Source organism: Danio aesculapii, chromosome 6 (genome assembly GCF_903798145.1).
Source record: "Danio aesculapii chromosome 6, fDanAes4.1, whole genome shotgun sequence".
Lineage (NCBI taxonomy): Eukaryota > Metazoa > Chordata > Actinopteri > Cypriniformes > Danionidae > Danio > Danio aesculapii.
Genome location: NC_079440.1, coordinates 48839147 through 48857567, shown reverse-complemented (window position 1 = coordinate 48857567; position 18421 = coordinate 48839147). Strand labels below are relative to the sequence as shown.

General features: G+C 37.0%; 1 protein-coding gene across 1 annotated transcript in view; it reads right to left on the bottom strand.

Annotated features, from left to right (window-relative positions):
• Window positions 1–43: 43 nt before the first annotated feature.
• The window catches only part of pbrm1l (polybromo 1, like), a 28461-nt gene continuing 10083 nt past the window's right edge, over window positions 44–18421 (bottom strand). The window contains exons 15-30 of the mRNA XM_056460416.1: window positions 17127–17232; window positions 14611–15274; window positions 12707–12918; window positions 12350–12547; window positions 12086–12243; window positions 10172–10414; window positions 9952–10097; window positions 9584–9741; window positions 8897–9080; window positions 7210–7417; window positions 6678–6876; window positions 5515–5703; window positions 4883–5044; window positions 2008–2066; window positions 1714–1918; window positions 44–790 (exon numbers count right to left, since the gene is read on the bottom strand). Of these exons, the coding sequence (XP_056316391.1) occupies window positions 627–790; window positions 1714–1918; window positions 2008–2066; window positions 4883–5044; window positions 5515–5703; window positions 6678–6876; window positions 7210–7417; window positions 8897–9080; window positions 9584–9741; window positions 9952–10097; window positions 10172–10414; window positions 12086–12243; window positions 12350–12547; window positions 12707–12918; window positions 14611–15274; window positions 17127–17232 (3255 nt within the window). The 3' untranslated portion in view covers window positions 44–626. The remainder of the gene's footprint in view (window positions 791–1713; window positions 1919–2007; window positions 2067–4882; window positions 5045–5514; window positions 5704–6677; window positions 6877–7209; window positions 7418–8896; window positions 9081–9583; window positions 9742–9951; window positions 10098–10171; window positions 10415–12085; window positions 12244–12349; window positions 12548–12706; window positions 12919–14610; window positions 15275–17126; window positions 17233–18421) is intronic.

Sequence of the window (18421 nt, the reverse complement as noted above, 5' to 3'; positions counted from 1 at the left end):
CAATCCTCTCACAAACATGTTTTGGACACACTTGAAGCGCACGTTATCCATCTGAAATGGCGTTTATTGGTGTAATTGACACAGTTTTGTCATTTTTAATGCAGCAGTGTTCAATAAGCAACAGTTCTCACACTTTTCTGTATGTACACAGTGTAAAAATAACAAATTGCATTGTCATTAAAATAAGTAGGAGCTCAGCTAGTTTTACCTCCGTATAAAAAGAAAATATCTTTATAAAATGCTACGGTGTTCTTTAACAACTCATTTGAAGCATTTGAGTGGTCATATATGAAAAACTTCATGAAGACTCATAACTCATAAACTTAACCTTAATTAAAGTAATAGTCCAAGTGACAAATATGAAATCCATGTAAGTAGTTATAAATTTTAAAAAACGTGTGACTTCTTTCCAGTGCGCCGTTTATATCTAAAGAGGTGGGAAAATGTTTATTTTTCTCTTCACACACGCATTTACACACACAACCGATAAATATAATTATTGCTGAAGCACTTTTCTGACAGTACATTAACACTTGATCACATCTTGAGTCATGATGGGAAAGATTTGGCTGGAGAAAAGTCTTGCATAAATTAGAGTCCTGAGAGTTAGGGTAAAAGGTAAAGGTTTAAAGGTTGTACGCCTGTCGGATGTTGAGCGTGTCTTTCATCATCAGGTCTCGGAGTCTCCATAAAGCATCGGCCATCGTGGTGTGAGCGCCTTTGCTTTTCAGCCAGTGAGTAGGGAGATGACTCTCCTGTTCCCTACTAAGCCGGCAGTCCTTTCTCTGTGCTGAAGGAAAGATAATCATCTCAAAGTTGTTTTATAAAAATTTCAGTATAAAATAAGGGTAAATAATGGCAATAAATGGCAAAAAAAAAAACACAATTAAAGATGTTAATGGTAGTCAAAGAACTAATGCTTGGTTTACATTGGGTAAGACGCATTTTTGTGGGACAATACTAAAAACAGGTCTAAATTAAGCCTGTGCATCTTCTTGACCATTTCAAGTAAATGCTCATGTGGCCAACAGCCACTGAAGACCACCTTGTGTCCATCAACTGACCTAATTATTGAACATTACATAACATGTTGCTTGAAGTGTGCTAGCCAGATGAGATTTAAACTTTGCTGTTCGACATCTTAAGCTTGGTCTTAAATCTTAGGTCAAAATCACAATGTCCTCTTACCAGTATTTTCTAACACAAACCAAAACGATTCTAGTATTGTTTTGCAGTTTCCAGAGAATATATTGTTTTACATTGTCTGAACTTGAAAGTTCAGAAATAGGCCAGTCACCAATCCAAAAAAATAAAAAATGTAGCTTTTAAAATGCAAATAATTTTACACAAACTAATTTCGAGGAGCATGTGATATGATTTATCACGGCTGATCTCTCATCCATAATCATTAGCAAGCCAATTGAATTATTCAAAACTTACTATAAATATCCCATCTAGCATTACTCCCTTATCTTCGTTTTTTGAAGAATCCCCATCTCCCCTTTCCTCCATTACCAGGGGGAGCTCTCGAGAACTATATGATCTAGTACCCCCTTACGTGTTCATTGACCAGGCAAGAGCCCTAGGCAATATCTAAGTGTGAACTCTTAAAAACACCAGGTATGAATGGAAATTTAGAATCAATTAAATGCATCTTGAGTAAATGAAAAAAAAAAAAAATGTAATAACCCTACATATGCAAACTCATTTTACCCTTAAGGCTCTGGTCCCATTTGCTAACGGTGGAGGATTCAGCACTGAGGCCCTCAATGTACTTCAGATATGCCTCTGAATGCAGGAGACGCTGGGGTTTTGGAGGTGGAGCAACAAAAATAGGTGGGGCTGGCTGTTGATGACCTGGTTGACCTTGACCTGGATATGGTGGTGGAGCTTGCTGTCCTGGTCCATATCCAGCCATCTGAAAGGACAAAGAGTAGTAAAGAAAATGACTACAACTTGCATTTGCATTAGCATCCCTACTGAAAGCTGAATGAATATAATCTTCACCTGCATGCCATAAGGGTTTCCAGGACCAGGGCTTCCATTCATTCCTGGGACCATCACACCTGAGAAGGAATGCAAGAAATATATATTTTTAAATATGGAAATGCTGTATGACTAAACTTACAAATAATGCAAAATAAGTTACAAATAGTTAAAAGGCACAAAATGTAAGATTACTTCATTAAAATATCCAAAAACCACAAGATTTTTTTTGCTGATTTACATAATTATATTTATCCAAACATTTTTCACAGAATGCTCAAATCCAGAGAAATAAGCTATTTTAACTAGTGACACGAACATGTAATTGTGTCATCATGCTAATGACATTACACCCTCAGGGAGACTAAAGATACTTTATTGCAGTATGTCATGCATTATATTAGACGGACCTTAAAATGTATTTAGCAAAAAACGATCACAACCAGAAGAACTGAAGTGGACGCCTACAATATCTACCTCTTTTCGCTCAGTCGTCTCTCATCGGCAACTGTTCATGCTCTTGAATTGCTTTGTTGAATTTCAGCCTAACTCTGCTTTATACTACCATGATAATAAGGTGTAAATATATATTTCCTGCAGGAGTCTTGTAGGATGAAGACAACAACTCCCATGATTCCACACTAAGCCTCAAATCCATCAAACTACGCCTTTGTAAATTTAAAGCTAAGCACTAACAGCTAATGCTTCATTCACACTAGCAGCGACTTTGTAGCTGCCTGTCGCTCTGGGTGACGATCTGGTGCAAACACAGGTCTGTGTAGGTCTACAGAATAAAACCAGCCTCTGAGCAAGCTGAGAGAGGATCACGTGAGCTCACCTTGTGCTCCTATTTGCTGTCGCTTAAGAAATTCTCTTCATTTGCATAAAGTTAAAGGGTTCTCAACTTTGTTGCGTCACTCAACACGCCCACCTGGTCGCCTGTTGCTCGCATAGACGGTAAAGTCTAAATCGGATACGCGATTCGCGAAGTGCAGTATGTACATCAATTATAGCAGCATTTTTTATGACACTGTATAACAATAATTAATATCTTTACAGTACTGTGACAGTTGGGTTTAGGATTGGGGTGGGGGTAGGCGTTAAAAATACTATTTATTGGGTAATTTAATAGATAGCATAAATAATACTCTGTACAACTACTGGTTTTACGTTACTGTGATCATAGCAAAAATAAAACAAATTAGTTATTAAAAATATTTTGTTTAGAAATATGTTGAAAAAAAAAAATCTTCTTTCTGTTAAACAGAACTTGGGGGAAAAATATACAGGGGGCTAATAATTTTGACTTCAACTGTATGTTAAAACACTTTAGGATTTATAGCTTTGAAATCATTAGTTGGGTTTAACCCCACTCTGATGCATATAATTAATTTTCATTTTCAGAAAACCCATTGTACCCCAGAAGGTGCCATCTCCCCTGCTAGATAAGAAGATTGAGGAGCTAGAGGCTAAGTTTGCAGACATGGAGGATCTGGATGATGATATGGATGACCTTGATGATGACGATGAAGAAGCAGCCGCAACGCCCTCAATGCCACCCAGTCAGGCGTCCACAACAAGTGACATGGATATGCCTTACACACCACCACAGGTGCCATATATATTTCAGAGATATCAGCCATTGCTCACACTATCCAGTATTACATTCAAAAGAATTCCGATATTTTTTTATGTACACATGCTGTAAATGTGTTTACCTCATTGCCATAAGCAAGTTAATGCCAATATTCTGGGTTCTACAAACTAGACAGATGGTGTTTGTCCATATATTGCAAACATGAATCATTTATAATGTGCTTTTCATCTGTTCTCTTTAAGTAATTTCATATTTAGAATATGAAACTCTCTAATTTGAATATGATTTGGCTAAGCTTTGTTCATATTTAATAATAATTGTCATCTTTTCTGTTTCCCCTCTGCTCAGTCCACACCAAAGATAAAGGGAATGTCCAAAAAGGAAGGAGCCAAGCGTAAGATCAATATGAGCGGCTACATCCTGTTTAGCAGTGAAGTGAGGTCTCTAATAAAGGCTCGCCACCCTGATTTCTCTTTCGGAGAGCTGAGTCGTCTGGTGGGCACAGAATGGAGGAATCTGGAAGCTACTAAGAAGGCGGAATATGAAGGTACGTCATCAGTCCTTACTGAGAGCATGTGCGAGTCCTGGTTACCGTGGATACTAATATATTAAATTGCCAGTCATCATCAAAGCTAAATAGTTTTTACAAGGCACTGCAAAGATAACATGCAGTTCAGTCAGAATATATATGGGCTGTATCTGGAATGCCAAGACAGGGTATGCATACTTAACTGCACTTTAGCAAAACAGATGGACTACGATTTAAATCATACTTGCTAACAACAGCATTTTCATTCACTTGCTGTCCTACTCTCTTCTAAAATGCATAACATGGCTTTGTTTCTTCAGCAGTCTCAATCAGAGCTGCTGTGATGAAGTAGAATCTGAAAAAAATACTTGGGATCTAATAACCACAAATGCACGTTAATATCAGGTAAAAACACGGTCAGAGACTCAATGGAGTTAGTGAGTAGAAAAGTGGAGTTGACAAATCTTGTGAACTAATTATACTAAGAAAATATGTGTTAGTCATGTTGTGTGATTATTCTCACTCTATGAACTAGAGATAACTCAAATCAAATCATGCAGAGATACAGATATAGTCTGGGGACAAGCATTTCTACGGTCTTCTGTTTCAAAATCAAAAAAGGCCCCTTGCTGTCGAGGCACTAGTTCACTAGTATTTGGAACAAAGCTATGGCTTAGATTAAAAAAAGAAATAATTTCCCCCCCAATTTGGATTGGAGCTGCTCAGAAGATCTTCAGGTGGAGTTCCTGACTAATAGGGGTGCTTCTTACCCGGATGGGGCATACCAGGGTACCCGGCCATGCCTGGTAGAAGGTAGTGCTGGGAAGGCAGCTGGGGCACCCCCATGAGATGAGGTGGAGTGCCACCCATGCCCATCATGCCTTCAGGACCCTGCATAGGCATGTAGGGTGGGCCATAATTTCCCATCATGCCTTGGGTGAGGAGAAGATAGCACAAAAAGATCCATGCATTGATGACATGCAGCAGTCTAAACAAGTCATGCAACTACAAAATAACAGTCAGGTCAATGTCTACGAAAGTGTGAGATTAACAAGTGAATATTTCAAACATGGTTAATTCAGGCATGTAAACAAGAACTCTACACATTTATGGGTTAATAAAAAGGTTGTCATGCACAAAAAAAATGCAACTTAAAAAAAGGGGTAGCAATATTCAAAAACAAACAAACAAACAAACAAAAATAATACAAACACAAGATATTTGGTGAAATGAACTGAATTGACAATAATGGGGTAGACTTTTGGTTGGTATGGGGCAGATAGTGACATGATTGAGGTTGATGGGTTGAGGATTGAGATGGTTTAAATGGATGAGAATTGTCGGAGGGTGCCCGGATGCTGCGCCTGTCTCTTTCAGCATGGGTCGGGGGATTTGGCGTTACCTGGGACAGGTGGCATGGCCTGGTTTAGCATCCCCATAGCGCTTGGGGGAGGTACCACCCCCATCATTGTGCCGACTGGGGTACCTGCTCTTGGGGAAGCCTGTTGTTGCTGCTGCTGCTGCTGCTGTTGATGCTGCTGCTGAAGGACCCTCTCCCGCTCCTGCTGTTCTACCAGTTTGGCTGCCCGTTCTGTCAAAACATTGACAAATTAATTATAATCTTCATAAATCTTAGCAAGAAAGAAAGAGCTGACATACAGATAGATCTCATCAGCATAGCATCTTACACTGTGAATACCAAAATACCAAAGATCCAAGAAAAAAAAAACCAATCTACAAATCATGACAATTTCTTCTTATTTATTTAAAGTCGGCATGAACCAGATGTTGCAGTGAAAAAAAATAGAAAGAATGGTGGAACAGTATTGGACTGCTGTATTTTGATACTGTTGTTGCACGTTTGCCTCTGAATAAGCGAGTTTGAGATACTTGTACATTAAGGTAGCGAAACTCGACACAGAGAAACATAAAAACCTACTGCCAGCTAGTGTTTTGGAAGTGTTATTGCAGCGTGACAAACAGCACGCAGAAACATAAACGCTACGGCTACGTGCAAGGCAGGCCCTATGGTCACATCGAACACTCGACACAAGTATAAACCAGCCCTAAACCAGTCAAAATTACGACAACACTGTTGAATAACAATTATTGATAAAAAAAAAAATCCCCCCAAAAATAATTGTCACTATTGCACACTGCCATTGTGAGTAACAAGTTGTCCCTCCCTTGCATCAGTAAACAGCCGGGAAGTAGTAGCAGTAGGGAAGTCATTTAGATGGAAAAACATTAGCACAAAAATAAACTAAAAAATTAAATTAAATTAAATACTAAAAATATTTAATCCATGGTCAATAAACCATTTTAATTTAAAGATTTTAAATAAACAGATTATTTCTCTTTTTAAAGCTAAATCTTTCACTGTGAAAATGAACGTTCACATCTGAGATTCCAGATACAGCCCATATATATTCTGACTGAACTGCATGTTATCTTTGCAGTGCCTTGTAAAAACTATTTAGCTTTGATGATGACTGGCAATTTAATATATTAGTATCCACGGTAACCAGGACTCGCACATGCTCTCAGTAAGGACTGATGACGTACCTTCATATTCCGCCTTCTTAGTAGCTTCCAGATTCCTCCATTCTGTGCCCACCAGACGACTCAGCTCTCCGAAAGAGAAATCAGGGTGGCGAGCCTTTATTAGAGACCTCACTTCACTGCTAAACAGGATGTAGCCGCTCATATTGATCTTACGCTTGGCTCCTTCCTTTTTGGACATTCCCTTTATCTTTGGTGTGGACTGAGCAGAGGGGAAACAGAAAAGATGACAATTATTATTAAATATGAACAAAGCTTAGCCAAATCATATTCAAATTAGAGAGTTTCATATTCTAAATATGAAATTACTTAAAGAGAACAGATGAAAAGCACATTATAAATGATTCATGTTTGCAATATATGGACAAACACCATCTGTCTAGTTTGTAGAACCCAGAATATTGGCATTAACTTGCTTATGGCAATGAGGTAAACACATTTACAGCATGTGTACATAAAAAAATATCGGAATTCTTTTGAATGTAATACTGGATAGTGTGAGCAATGGCTGATATCTCTGAAATATATATGGCACCTGTGGTGGTGTGTAAGGCATATCCATGTCACTTGTTGTGGACGCCTGACTGGGTGGCATTGAGGGCGTTGCGGCTGCTTCTTCATCGTCATCATCAAGGTCATCCATATCATCATCCAGATCCTCCATGTCTGCAAACTTAGCCTCTAGCTCCTCAATCTTCTTATCTAGCAGGGGAGATGGCACCTTCTGGGGTACAATGGGTTTTCTGAAAATGAAAATTAATTATATGCATCAGAGTGGGGTTAAACCCAACTAATGATTTCAAAGCTATAAATCCTAAAGTGTTTAAACATACAGTTGAAGTCAAAATTATTAGCCCCCTGTATATTTCCCCCCCAAGTTCTGTTTAACGGAAAGTTTTTTTTTTTTTTTTACATATTTTTTTAAACAAAATATTTTTAATAACTAATTTGTTTTATTTTTGCTATGATGACAGTAAAATTATAATCTATAATATTCATATACATATTTTACTACATATATTTCAAGATAATAGTATTCAGCTTAAAGTGCAATTTAAAGGCTTAACAAGGTTAATAAGGCAAGTTAGGGTAATTAGGCATATCATTGTGTAACCATGGTTTGTTCTAAATACAATAAAATATTGCTTAAAGGGGTTAATAAGTTTGACCTTAAATGAGTTTGACCTTTTTTTAAATTAAAAATGCTTTTATTCTAGCCAAAAAAAAGACTTTTCCCAGAAAAAAATATTATAGGAAATACTGTGAAAAATTGGCAATGTAATTGTAATGTAAACAGCGCATGTATGGATCATGATTATATATTTCTGTTTTTGAGACTCGTTTTTTTGCTGATATTTACTTTGTTGAATAGCAAAAACATGAATGAATAAACTGCGCACTGTTAAGCCAACTATGGAGAGTCTCCAGACAACAAAGTGGCTACATCAAACGCACATGAGTTCTACCAGTTCTGTGTGGTTGTCTAACCTTGCCTAGAATTTTATGCCAAGAATGGTATGTAATGACAGCGTGGGGGCGCAGTGGGTAGTGCTGTCGCCTCACAGCAAGAAAGTCGCTGGTTTGAGCCTTGGCTGGGTCAGTTGGCATTTGTGTGGAGTTTGCATGTTCTCCCCATGTTGGCGTGGGTTTTCTCCGGGTGCTCCAGTTTCCCCCACAAGTCCAAAGACATGCGCTATAGGTGAATTGGGTAAGCTAAATTATCCATAGTATATGTGTGTGAATGAGTGTGTATGGGTGTTTCCCTATGATGGGTTGCAGTGGAAATAGTGGAAAAGCATCCGTAATTTGCCCACATTGAGGCCATCATTTCACAGTCTGTGGTTTCACAGTTTTTACCAAAGACAGCAAAATGAGGGAATTAAAATATATTCTCAACTTTAATTTAAACAGGAAACAACAAACATTTTTGTTGCTAATTTCATTCGGAAAGAAAATCAATGTAATCACTGGACAAGGATGAATTTTTCCAATGTGGATGTTTTAAGTGGATTGTTCTGGAATATCATCAAACGAAGTATACTTTGAAAATGATGTGCGTTTGACTGTGCAAGCATGTTTGCAAAAGTATACATTGAACTTCAGTTTAGCACAATAGCAGTTTTACAACAGGATAAAGTAACAGGACACACTAAAGAACTTCCTTATCCTGGAAAAATACTTGAATACTTCCCACTGCTAAAAATGTAGGAAATAAAAGGCACCTGAAGTAGAAGATTTCATCATCAACCACTTTGGCTGAGAGAGAAAAACGTTTAAGGGCTTTAAACTTCTTCATCTGCTTTTCACTCTCGATATAGCGACTTTCAAACAGAAGCACATCTTCCTCCGGACACTCAGTTGGCCTGCAGGAAAGGAAGTCCTTAAAGGAAGACACCACACATTTCCCTGAGGAAAAGAAAGAGAAGATTTAAAACCAGGTCTGGAGCACGATTTCAAACACAGTCTTGAGGGTAGAAAACCAAAAAAGCTGAACTAAAATGGAAATGTTCAAAAACTTAATCAGCTGCATAAATCCCATTTGCGGCCCAGCACAGTTTAATAAGTTTTAACATGATATATTTGCTACCGGATATGTTGTATTTTATTTCAATTGACTGCTTTTTTGTTCTCACCAAGTTTTCCTGAGCTGCGTCAGGATACTGAGATGGCTAGTCTTACACCATAAAAATCACTGGAGCCTTTTACAAAAAGCAGGTCTTAATTGTATATCCAGTGTCTTTGTGTTCATCAGCATGCCGAGAGACTCATTTCACAGAGGCACCAGAATGCAACAAGAATGGTTGGCACAATTTCATTATCACAGCTTGAACACCCACAGTTTGATGAGTTTTGAGTCATGGATAGACAGCAGACTGATACAGAATGTCTTAAAATGAATAACAGCATACTCAAAACACAGGTCATTGGACAGTTCTCCTCCAGGCTGCTGAGGAAAACTTCACGCTTGTAGAACATCTTTGTCGGCTCGTGTTCGGTTTCTTCAGGGTGGATGAAGATGGGTCCAAAAAAAAATGCAGCTCCATCCCGCAGCCACATCTTCTCGATCCTGTCAATATTAATTAAAAAATATATTTGATTGCAATACAATAACATGCACCTTTTGAAGCGATGATTATTGTAAAAAACGCTACACAAATAAACTTGAATTGAATTGAATTAACCATAACAACTCAATCTATTTATTACTAACATATTACCAGTCAATTTTTACCGGTATGATGAGCTATTTGGGTAATACAAGTATAAATTTGTCTACCTGCCCACTCGTGGTCGCACCAGCCCATGGGAGCGTATGTAGACACAGTCACCCAGCTTAAGCCACATATCATTATAGCGGAGCTGTTCATAATACTGGCATCCCAGCTCTCCATTGGGAACTTCAACTGGAACATCTTCTCTCTCCTGTGTTCAATATTTGCTAGGTTAATCTCAAGAAAGCAACCAAAAATACTCAAAATAAATCATTTTCTTGGTACCTTCTCAATAAATCCACTGCTCTCTCCATCAGGAAGGTCAGCTGCTTTGTCTTTCGCACCGACAAACATGGAGGCGACTCGAACTACAGGTAAAGGAACCTCCCGGGAGAGCAGTTTGACAGAGTTGGGTGGCATAGACCATATTTTGATCTTCTTGAAGGCTTTGGTTCTGACAGTGTATCGGGATTCACAGACATACACATCTTCGGGTTTAAAGCCTTCTGGTTGCAACTTAAAATAATCCTAAAAAAACAAAACGACATTCAACATACTTAAAGAGCTTGTTAGAAAAAGAAACTTTAAAGAGATAGCTCACACACAAACAAAAAAACGAAATAAATTACCTCATTTATTTTCCCTCATGTATTTTAAACCTTTATTAGTTTCTATTGTTGGATATAAAAGAAAATATTTTGAAGAATGATGGTTGATAGGACCCATTGATTTCCATAGTAGGGAAAAAAAAAGAAAAAGAAAAAGACTATGGATGTCAATGGCTAATAGTATTTTTCAAAATATAAGCAATTCCAGCATTATGGATGTGACATTTGCAGTAAAAATCCAAACATAAATTGACAGAGAAAGTATATGTTAAAATGAAACATCTGTTTATTTTTTCCCAAAAACTACTAACCACAGAGTTATGGGACCAGAAAATATCAGTCTGTAAACATTTTTAGATTTTAAACGAGAAAAATAAACATGCGTTATGGATGTGACCAAAAAAAAGTTAGTAAGTTTACATTTTACAACATACTTTGTAGAAATTGTGTGTAATTTGGTATCGGTTCAGTAATAGATCATAACCTGTTACTACGTACTGAAGTCATTTATCTCATATGCGCTATGTCTCAGTAGAATACTATGGTGAGGGAGGCGAGGGCGAGTAATTAAAATTTACTGACACTGAAGTTCCAGCAGAAGCCCCTATTTCACTGTTGTGGAGAAAATGAAAGTAAACACCATTTCTTTCTCTCTCACTGTGGCCAGTTTGACCTGCTGGCGTGACGTTTCCTCTCCTTTCGGCTGTTACAGTGATACTTGTGGATCCAGACTCAAGCATGTCTGCAGAGCAAGTTTTCTCTTCTGCGTCTATTATGGATCAGCTGTGATCGCCGCTGCCGTTTATCAGGTGTCACTCGTAGGTGAATTTACGTTTATTTGCTTTAAATGCTCATGTTGTTCTTTGCATGTACTTGACTTTTGTTAGTTGCAGAATTTTTTTCTTGAGTAGGTAAAATTAAAGACAGTTCATATATCTGACTGTTTGTATAAAAGGACAAGATTGTATTACAAACACACAGAAAATGTATTTAAAAATGATAAATGATTTTAATACAAGAATTCTTGTGTTGTAAAGTAAAATATCAAATTGTGTATGGAAAGCATTGTCGATGCACCAAGATATCAAATTGAACCAAATCGATGGCATAAAAGAAAATCATAACCGAACTGTGAGACCTGTGTAGGTTCACACCTCTATGAGAGAAATAGCTTCGTTTTGGATGTGATGTCTCTCCGTTATGGATGTGACAGATGTGAAATTGACACTTGTGTGACTTTGGTAAATCAAATATAATTGTTTGAAAACATTGACAGAGAAAATTTTTAGTTATTTTACAGTCCTGTAAAATACAAGCCAACACAAAAAACTTAGAAAGGGTTTCGCTGTTTTGGTAAAAACTTCATTTTTTTTTTCATGGCAAGCTTGACATTTGCATGGAATTGCTCATATCTTCGTTTCTGTTTCAACAGAAGTAGGTCTTGGAGAAGCGAAGTGTGAGTAAATGATTTGATTTATCAGTAAATGATAATGTTTCGGTGAACTATCTATTTAAAAATCAATTTGATTTATGAATAAATCTTTCATGAATTATCAAAACTATTTAATTAATTCAAAACATTTAGACTTACCTTTACAAACAACACAAAGCACTTGCCCAGGATCTTGCTGAAAGGCACGCGGTTGTTGTAGTCGCTCTTAAAAATCTCCTTCTCCAGGAACTTGCGTGTTGCCAGATGGAAGGTTTCCTCTGGACGATAAAACCAACATCCATACATCCACTGCTGACCTGCAGAAAACATATCATTCAATTTTATTACAAAACCAAAAAAGTATAACCGATGACCACAAATTAAACTCAAACAAGCAACTCTGATAAGTGAGAATCTGCACACCAGTTTCATCTTTCCAGAGTTTCTCAATGCAGACAACGTGGGGTTGTAAATTTGCTTCTGCGGGCTGAACATATACGTAGTCTCCTATGCTGTAGGTGTTGTTTTCAAAACTGCAGTCCTGACTATAAGAGCTTTGAGAACCTGATGGCCACTGGCCACCTTCTGTAGGACCCTCTGCTTTGTCCCCTTCTGGAAGAGCTATTGATCATAAAAGCAAACGTATACAACTTTAATATAAAAAAAAAACATTTTAGAAGCAAGATGTAAGGGTATCATAGGGTGTATTTATATAACTTTAAACATTCTAGAAGCGAAGAATATAGTGAAGACATCTCATAAACATCAAATGCATAAAACCTTTTTTCTCTTCCTCCCGTTTTAGTTGGTCTTCCTCAATTTCCTGGGGCAGTTTCTCTCGCTTTTCTTGATCTATGTCTGAATGCAGATGTTTGGATGTGTAGCTCAGTGCTGGGGTCAGCAGGATTTCACCATTTTTGCACAGCTCATCACGGATCTTCACAAAGAAATGCTGCAGCTCCACAGAATCCTCAAAGATCTCGGAATCGGTCCTGAAAACACAAAAGAAGTTTAGAAAAGGAGTTAGACTATCATAAATCTAACATCACACTCTGAATAGACCATAAAGAACATAATATTTTTCTCATCTTGCTTATGTTATAACCTCTATATCATTTTTATACAGAATATTATTTTACGGAATACCCAATCAACTCTTTTCCAAATTAAATGAATGAAAAAGCACCAGAAACATCTCATGAATTGTCTATATGTGCCAATATTTTAAATAACAAAATAACTTAGAAACAAGTTAGTAATTGAAAGACTCAAAATTTTGGCATGCAACTCAAATGTATCCGGTAACACTTTATAATAACTACACACTATGAATCATTTACTAAGCATTAGAATCTAGTGAATTCATTATTTGTTAAGCATTACCTCTACATAAATAAGCGTTATAAACTGCAGCTACAAATGTTGCATTCTTGACTTACAACCACATTTATAATGTGCTTAATAATTGTACTTTCATACTTTGTAAATAATGCAATACTTAATTTAGTAATGAAAAATAAATCATTAACAATCCGTTTGTATTTAAGAGTAGATGGTGGTTGTTAAAATTATTTAGAATGAGTTAGTAAATGATTAATAAACTATTGAAATTAACATTTAGAATTCTTATTATTCAGGCATATAGTAATGGTTACTATGCATGTTAATAAATGCTTTATTAGCTCAACTTCATGCAGTTTTGTGACCTAATCTAAAGTGAAGACTTTTTATGCTTTATAAGTCCTTTATGAATGACAATTAAAGGCTTAGTATCAAATGAACAATAATGTTTGCAATCTTATCTAAAAAAGTAAAATTTCTGTAAAGTTTAATAAACATTGCTGAATAACAAGAGTGTCAAAAAAAGACACAAAATTGGATAAAACAACAACAATATAATAATAATTTAACAATATAATACGATGCAATGTTTAAACTGTACAGTAATTCTATTTTAGATAGGGTTGAAAAGATTTATTTTTAATTTGCAGTACAGTTTCATTTGTGTATCTTCAAACGAATAGGAATTAATAATGTCGTTTATTTACTTTTTTCCTGTTAAGAATATAACTGACCCTTTAATTGTCATTTATATGAGATTTATAAAGCATAGTCCTCACTTTAGATTAGGTCACAAAACTGGATGAAGTTGACTTAATAAAGCATTTATTAACACACAATAATCAGTATATGCTTGATTTATAAAGAATTTTATAAGAATTATAAATGTTCATTTTAATAGTTCATTAATCATTTACCTACTCATTCTGAATGATCTTAAAAAACCACCAACTATGCTTAAATAACTGGTTTGTAAATAATGCAGTACTTAATTTAGTAATGAAAAATAAATTATTAAAGTATGAAAGTACAATTATTAAGCACATATGCCTATAAGTCAAGAATAGAGCATTTGTAGCTGCAGTTATAAACTGCTTACTAACGTTTATCAATGTAGAGTCAATGCTTAACAGATAATGAATTCACTATTTGGAAATGCTTAAGAAATGGTTCATAGTGTGTAGTTATTATAAAGTGTTAACATGGATCCTTTTATTATTCTACAGAAAAAAGAGAAGAGAATCATACAACGGGGGAGCTCAAACTGATGAATAAATCAGAAAAGCATGGTGTCTGTATAATGATAACAAGAATAGCTGATTTTCACACTCTTCTCTGCTTACCTATTGAGACGTCTTGCTTTCTCCAGCACCTCGAACACATGCTCCTGGAAGACATCCAGTCTCCGGTAGCGGCCACTATCCACATTATTACGAATGATCTCTAAAGTAAGAGGTGGATCATCTGGGTTAGCTGGGTCGATTGCAGGCACCTCCGCCAAAGAGTCACTATAGCATCGGCCTTCGTCATCCTGGTGCCCCATCATTGAAACAAAGAGGTTTCGGATGAGCTCACGCACAAGAGAGGCAACCGACAAACCCCCCAGACCACCTTCATCTCCATTCTCCTCTTCCTCAATTCGTCGACGAGCTTCCAGAAACGCTCGGTGGAGCAGCAGAGCATCACGGTATATTAAAGACTCTGGCTCGTTGTAAGTACAAGCATTGTTGAACATGAGGATGAAGTCTTCTGCCAGTGAGTCAACATCCTGGTAGCGTCCCTGCACCATGTAGCTGCGTATTCGCTCCATGTCGATAGGACGCTTAATGGCAGCGTAATAGTCAGGCAGTTCAGAACGGGATGGCAGCCTCAGGAAAACGGTGCTGAGACGACGGCCACGGTTGTCTGTGAAGTTGCGCACTGCTTCGTAGAGATCGGTGAGCTTCTGCTGGAGTGGTGTAGTTTGAATGCGAGCCTTTTTAGGGGAGACTGCAACTCCACTACGACCTAAAATAAGAGGCATTTAGTGTTTACTTAATACTGGGTATATACAGGAACCAGAGAGTGAAATTCAATTTCCTTTCTAATGACTCTTTCCATACATTAAGAACTCATAACCACTTTTTGTTTCAACAGGTAACATTGATGACTATACTAAATACTGGTTGTAAGAAACTAATCCAAAACTAAAACGGAAATGCTTGAAGTTTCTGCCAACCCGACTCTTCACCATAACTTTTCAATCCAGATGGATGGAGCAACCATCACTGCGTCCAAAATGGTAAAAAGCCTTGGAGTAACGATTGATGACCAACTGAACTTCTCTGACCACATTTCTAGAACTGCTCGATCTTGCAGATTCGCACTCTATAACATCAGAAAGGTCCGACCCTCCCTATCTGAACATACAGCTCAACTCATTGTTCAAGCTCTTGTTCTCTCCAAACTGGACTATTGCAACTCTCTGCTAGCCGGGCTACCAGCTAGTTCTATCAAACCTCTTCAGCTGCTTCAGAATGCAGCAGCACGAATGGTCTTTGATGAACCCAAAAGAGCACATGTCACTCCGCTACTCACCCGTTTGCACTGGCTGCCAGTTGCTGCCCGCATCAAATACAAAGCTCTGATGTTTGCTTACAAAGCGACCTCTGGCTTTGCTCCTTCGTATCTGCTCTCACTTCTGCAGATATACGTGCCCTCCAGAAACTTGCGTTCTGTGAATGAACGTCGCCTCGTTGTTCCATCCCGAAGAGGGAAGAAATCACTTTCCCGAACTCTCGCATTCAATCTGCCCAGTTGGTGGAATGAACTCCCTAACTACATCAGAACAGCAGAGTCACTTGCTGTCTTCAAGAAACGACTAAAAACGCAACTGTTTAGTCTCCACTTTCCTTCCTAATCTGCAACTGCCTCTCTGGCTATACCACTAACTGTGCCCGCTCTCTCTCAAAAAAAAAAATAAATAAATAAAAAAAATTTTTTTTTTTTTTTACTAATGCTTTGCTTCTTAAACTTTACACACCTGAAACTTGTCTATAGCACTTGTTCACTGCTGCTCTAATAGTTGTGTAAATTGCTTCCTTGTCCTCATTTGTAAGTCGCTTTGGATAAAAGCGTCTGCTAAATGACTAAATGTAAATGTAAAACATTATTCAAATACGAGTGGCACGGTGGCACAGTGGTTAGGACTTTCACCTCACAACAAGACGGTCGCTGGTTCGAGTTTGCATGTTCTCTCAGTGTTCACGTGAGTTCCCTTCGGCTACTCTGATTTCCCCCACAGTACAATGACATGCACTATAGATGAATTGGGTAAAACAAAATTGGCCGCAGTGTATGAGTGTGAATTTGAGTGTGTATGGGTGCTTCCCAGAACTAGGTTGCGGCTGGAAGGGGATCCGCTGCATAAAACATATACAAAAGTTGTTGGCGGTTCTTTCCACTGTGGTGACCCCTGATAAAAAAAAAAGCAGCCTAAGCTGAAGGAAAATTAATGAATACATAAAAATGCTAATCCAGCAGGTCGCACCTATAGAACTGCAGAAATAACACTGTTACCTTGTTTACTGCAGTAAACAAAGCAGCATGATGTCAAATCTAGCAGGATTTTGATTTCATAAACTACACAGCATCTCGATATTCACAGATTAAAATCATCAACAAAATAATACCTTGTAAATAGCATTTAAGACTTATATCATTAATACTTTAAGGACTTTAAACTTATTTACATTGATTTATCAACTTTTAATACTTGTTAAGTCCCCACAGACACCCTGTAACAATAAAAGTTCAATTCAAAATTAGCATCTCAATTTGTATGTCTGAATTCAAGTGTGCAGATGTAATAAATACTTACGAAGCTTGAGTTTGGGAGAGCCAACGTCATCTTCCTCTGGAGCAGGGCCAAGCTCCTTCTGTTTATCCTTAACCATCTTCTCCAAGACATTTGCATCATTATAAACCTAAAGGTTAATCAAAAAATAAATTAAAACACGAATTTCATGGACTATTCTATTTTATAACTATTATCTAACTATTTTGATTTACACCTATAGAAGCACATAATGACAATATTTACTTTTAGGAGGAACTTTTCCTTAAAAAAAACTATAAACAATTTAAAGGGGTTCTTTTATACATTTTCACGTTTTAAATGTCATTCAGACCAAGTGTGTATGTTTTCACATAAAAAAAAATGTACAAAGTAACATGGTAATCTCAAAGTCCACTTCAAAGGGAGATATTTTGTTTAAAAAAATCTTAACTTAATAACTACAACGAATGGCTCGTTTGGACAACAAGCATCATTTTACCAGGATTTATGATGTCACAAAATGGCCCAAATCGTGCCTATGGAAATTTAAATGGAAGGGAGTGGGAAGCGACAAAACAATGTTGCCATTCTACAGAGGGTATAAACAGAGGTCGGAGCCAGCTCCAAGTGGGTGGGACTTCAGCTCCAAATGGGTGGGCCTTGAGCTCCAAGTAGGCTGTACAAACCTGGGGTTTTTATTTAAAAAAAAAAATACAACAGGGGTTTAATATTGTGCTTTATGAATGTCTACACCGACCACAAGTCTAAACCCAACCTCACAGTAACCGTAACAGTAAAATAGACTGCTACATCTATGCAAGCAAAGACTCACGTGAACCTCTTGACCAATATTCTCAGTTCAAATTGATTAAATTGTGAAACATTTAACATTTAAATTCTCAAATGTGTAAGAACAAAGAATAAGAATGAGCCCTATGCTGTAATAAAAGTCTGCAATAGGTAAAATTTTGTTAGTGTTCTCAAAAAAAGTATCTGATGCTGAAAAAATCTCTATTTTACTAAAACATAGTAAAACACTTACACTGTGAACCCCTACTGCAGAATAGCTAAACAGTTTTCTATGTTTTCACATATTTTAAATTATAATTTAACCCATAGCAAGCTGAAATTTCCGGAGCCTTTACTGCAGTATTTAGTGTAACAATCAATCAGGAATCATAAAAGGCAGATTTGGCGTTCAAAAAAAGCATTCACGGTTGAATACAGTTGTGCTGGTAAATATAATTTGGTAGAAATGATGATATTTTTTTTCTAGAATTCTATGATGAAAGGTTGATGGACAACATTTACTTTAAAAAAAAAAATCAACATTGTAA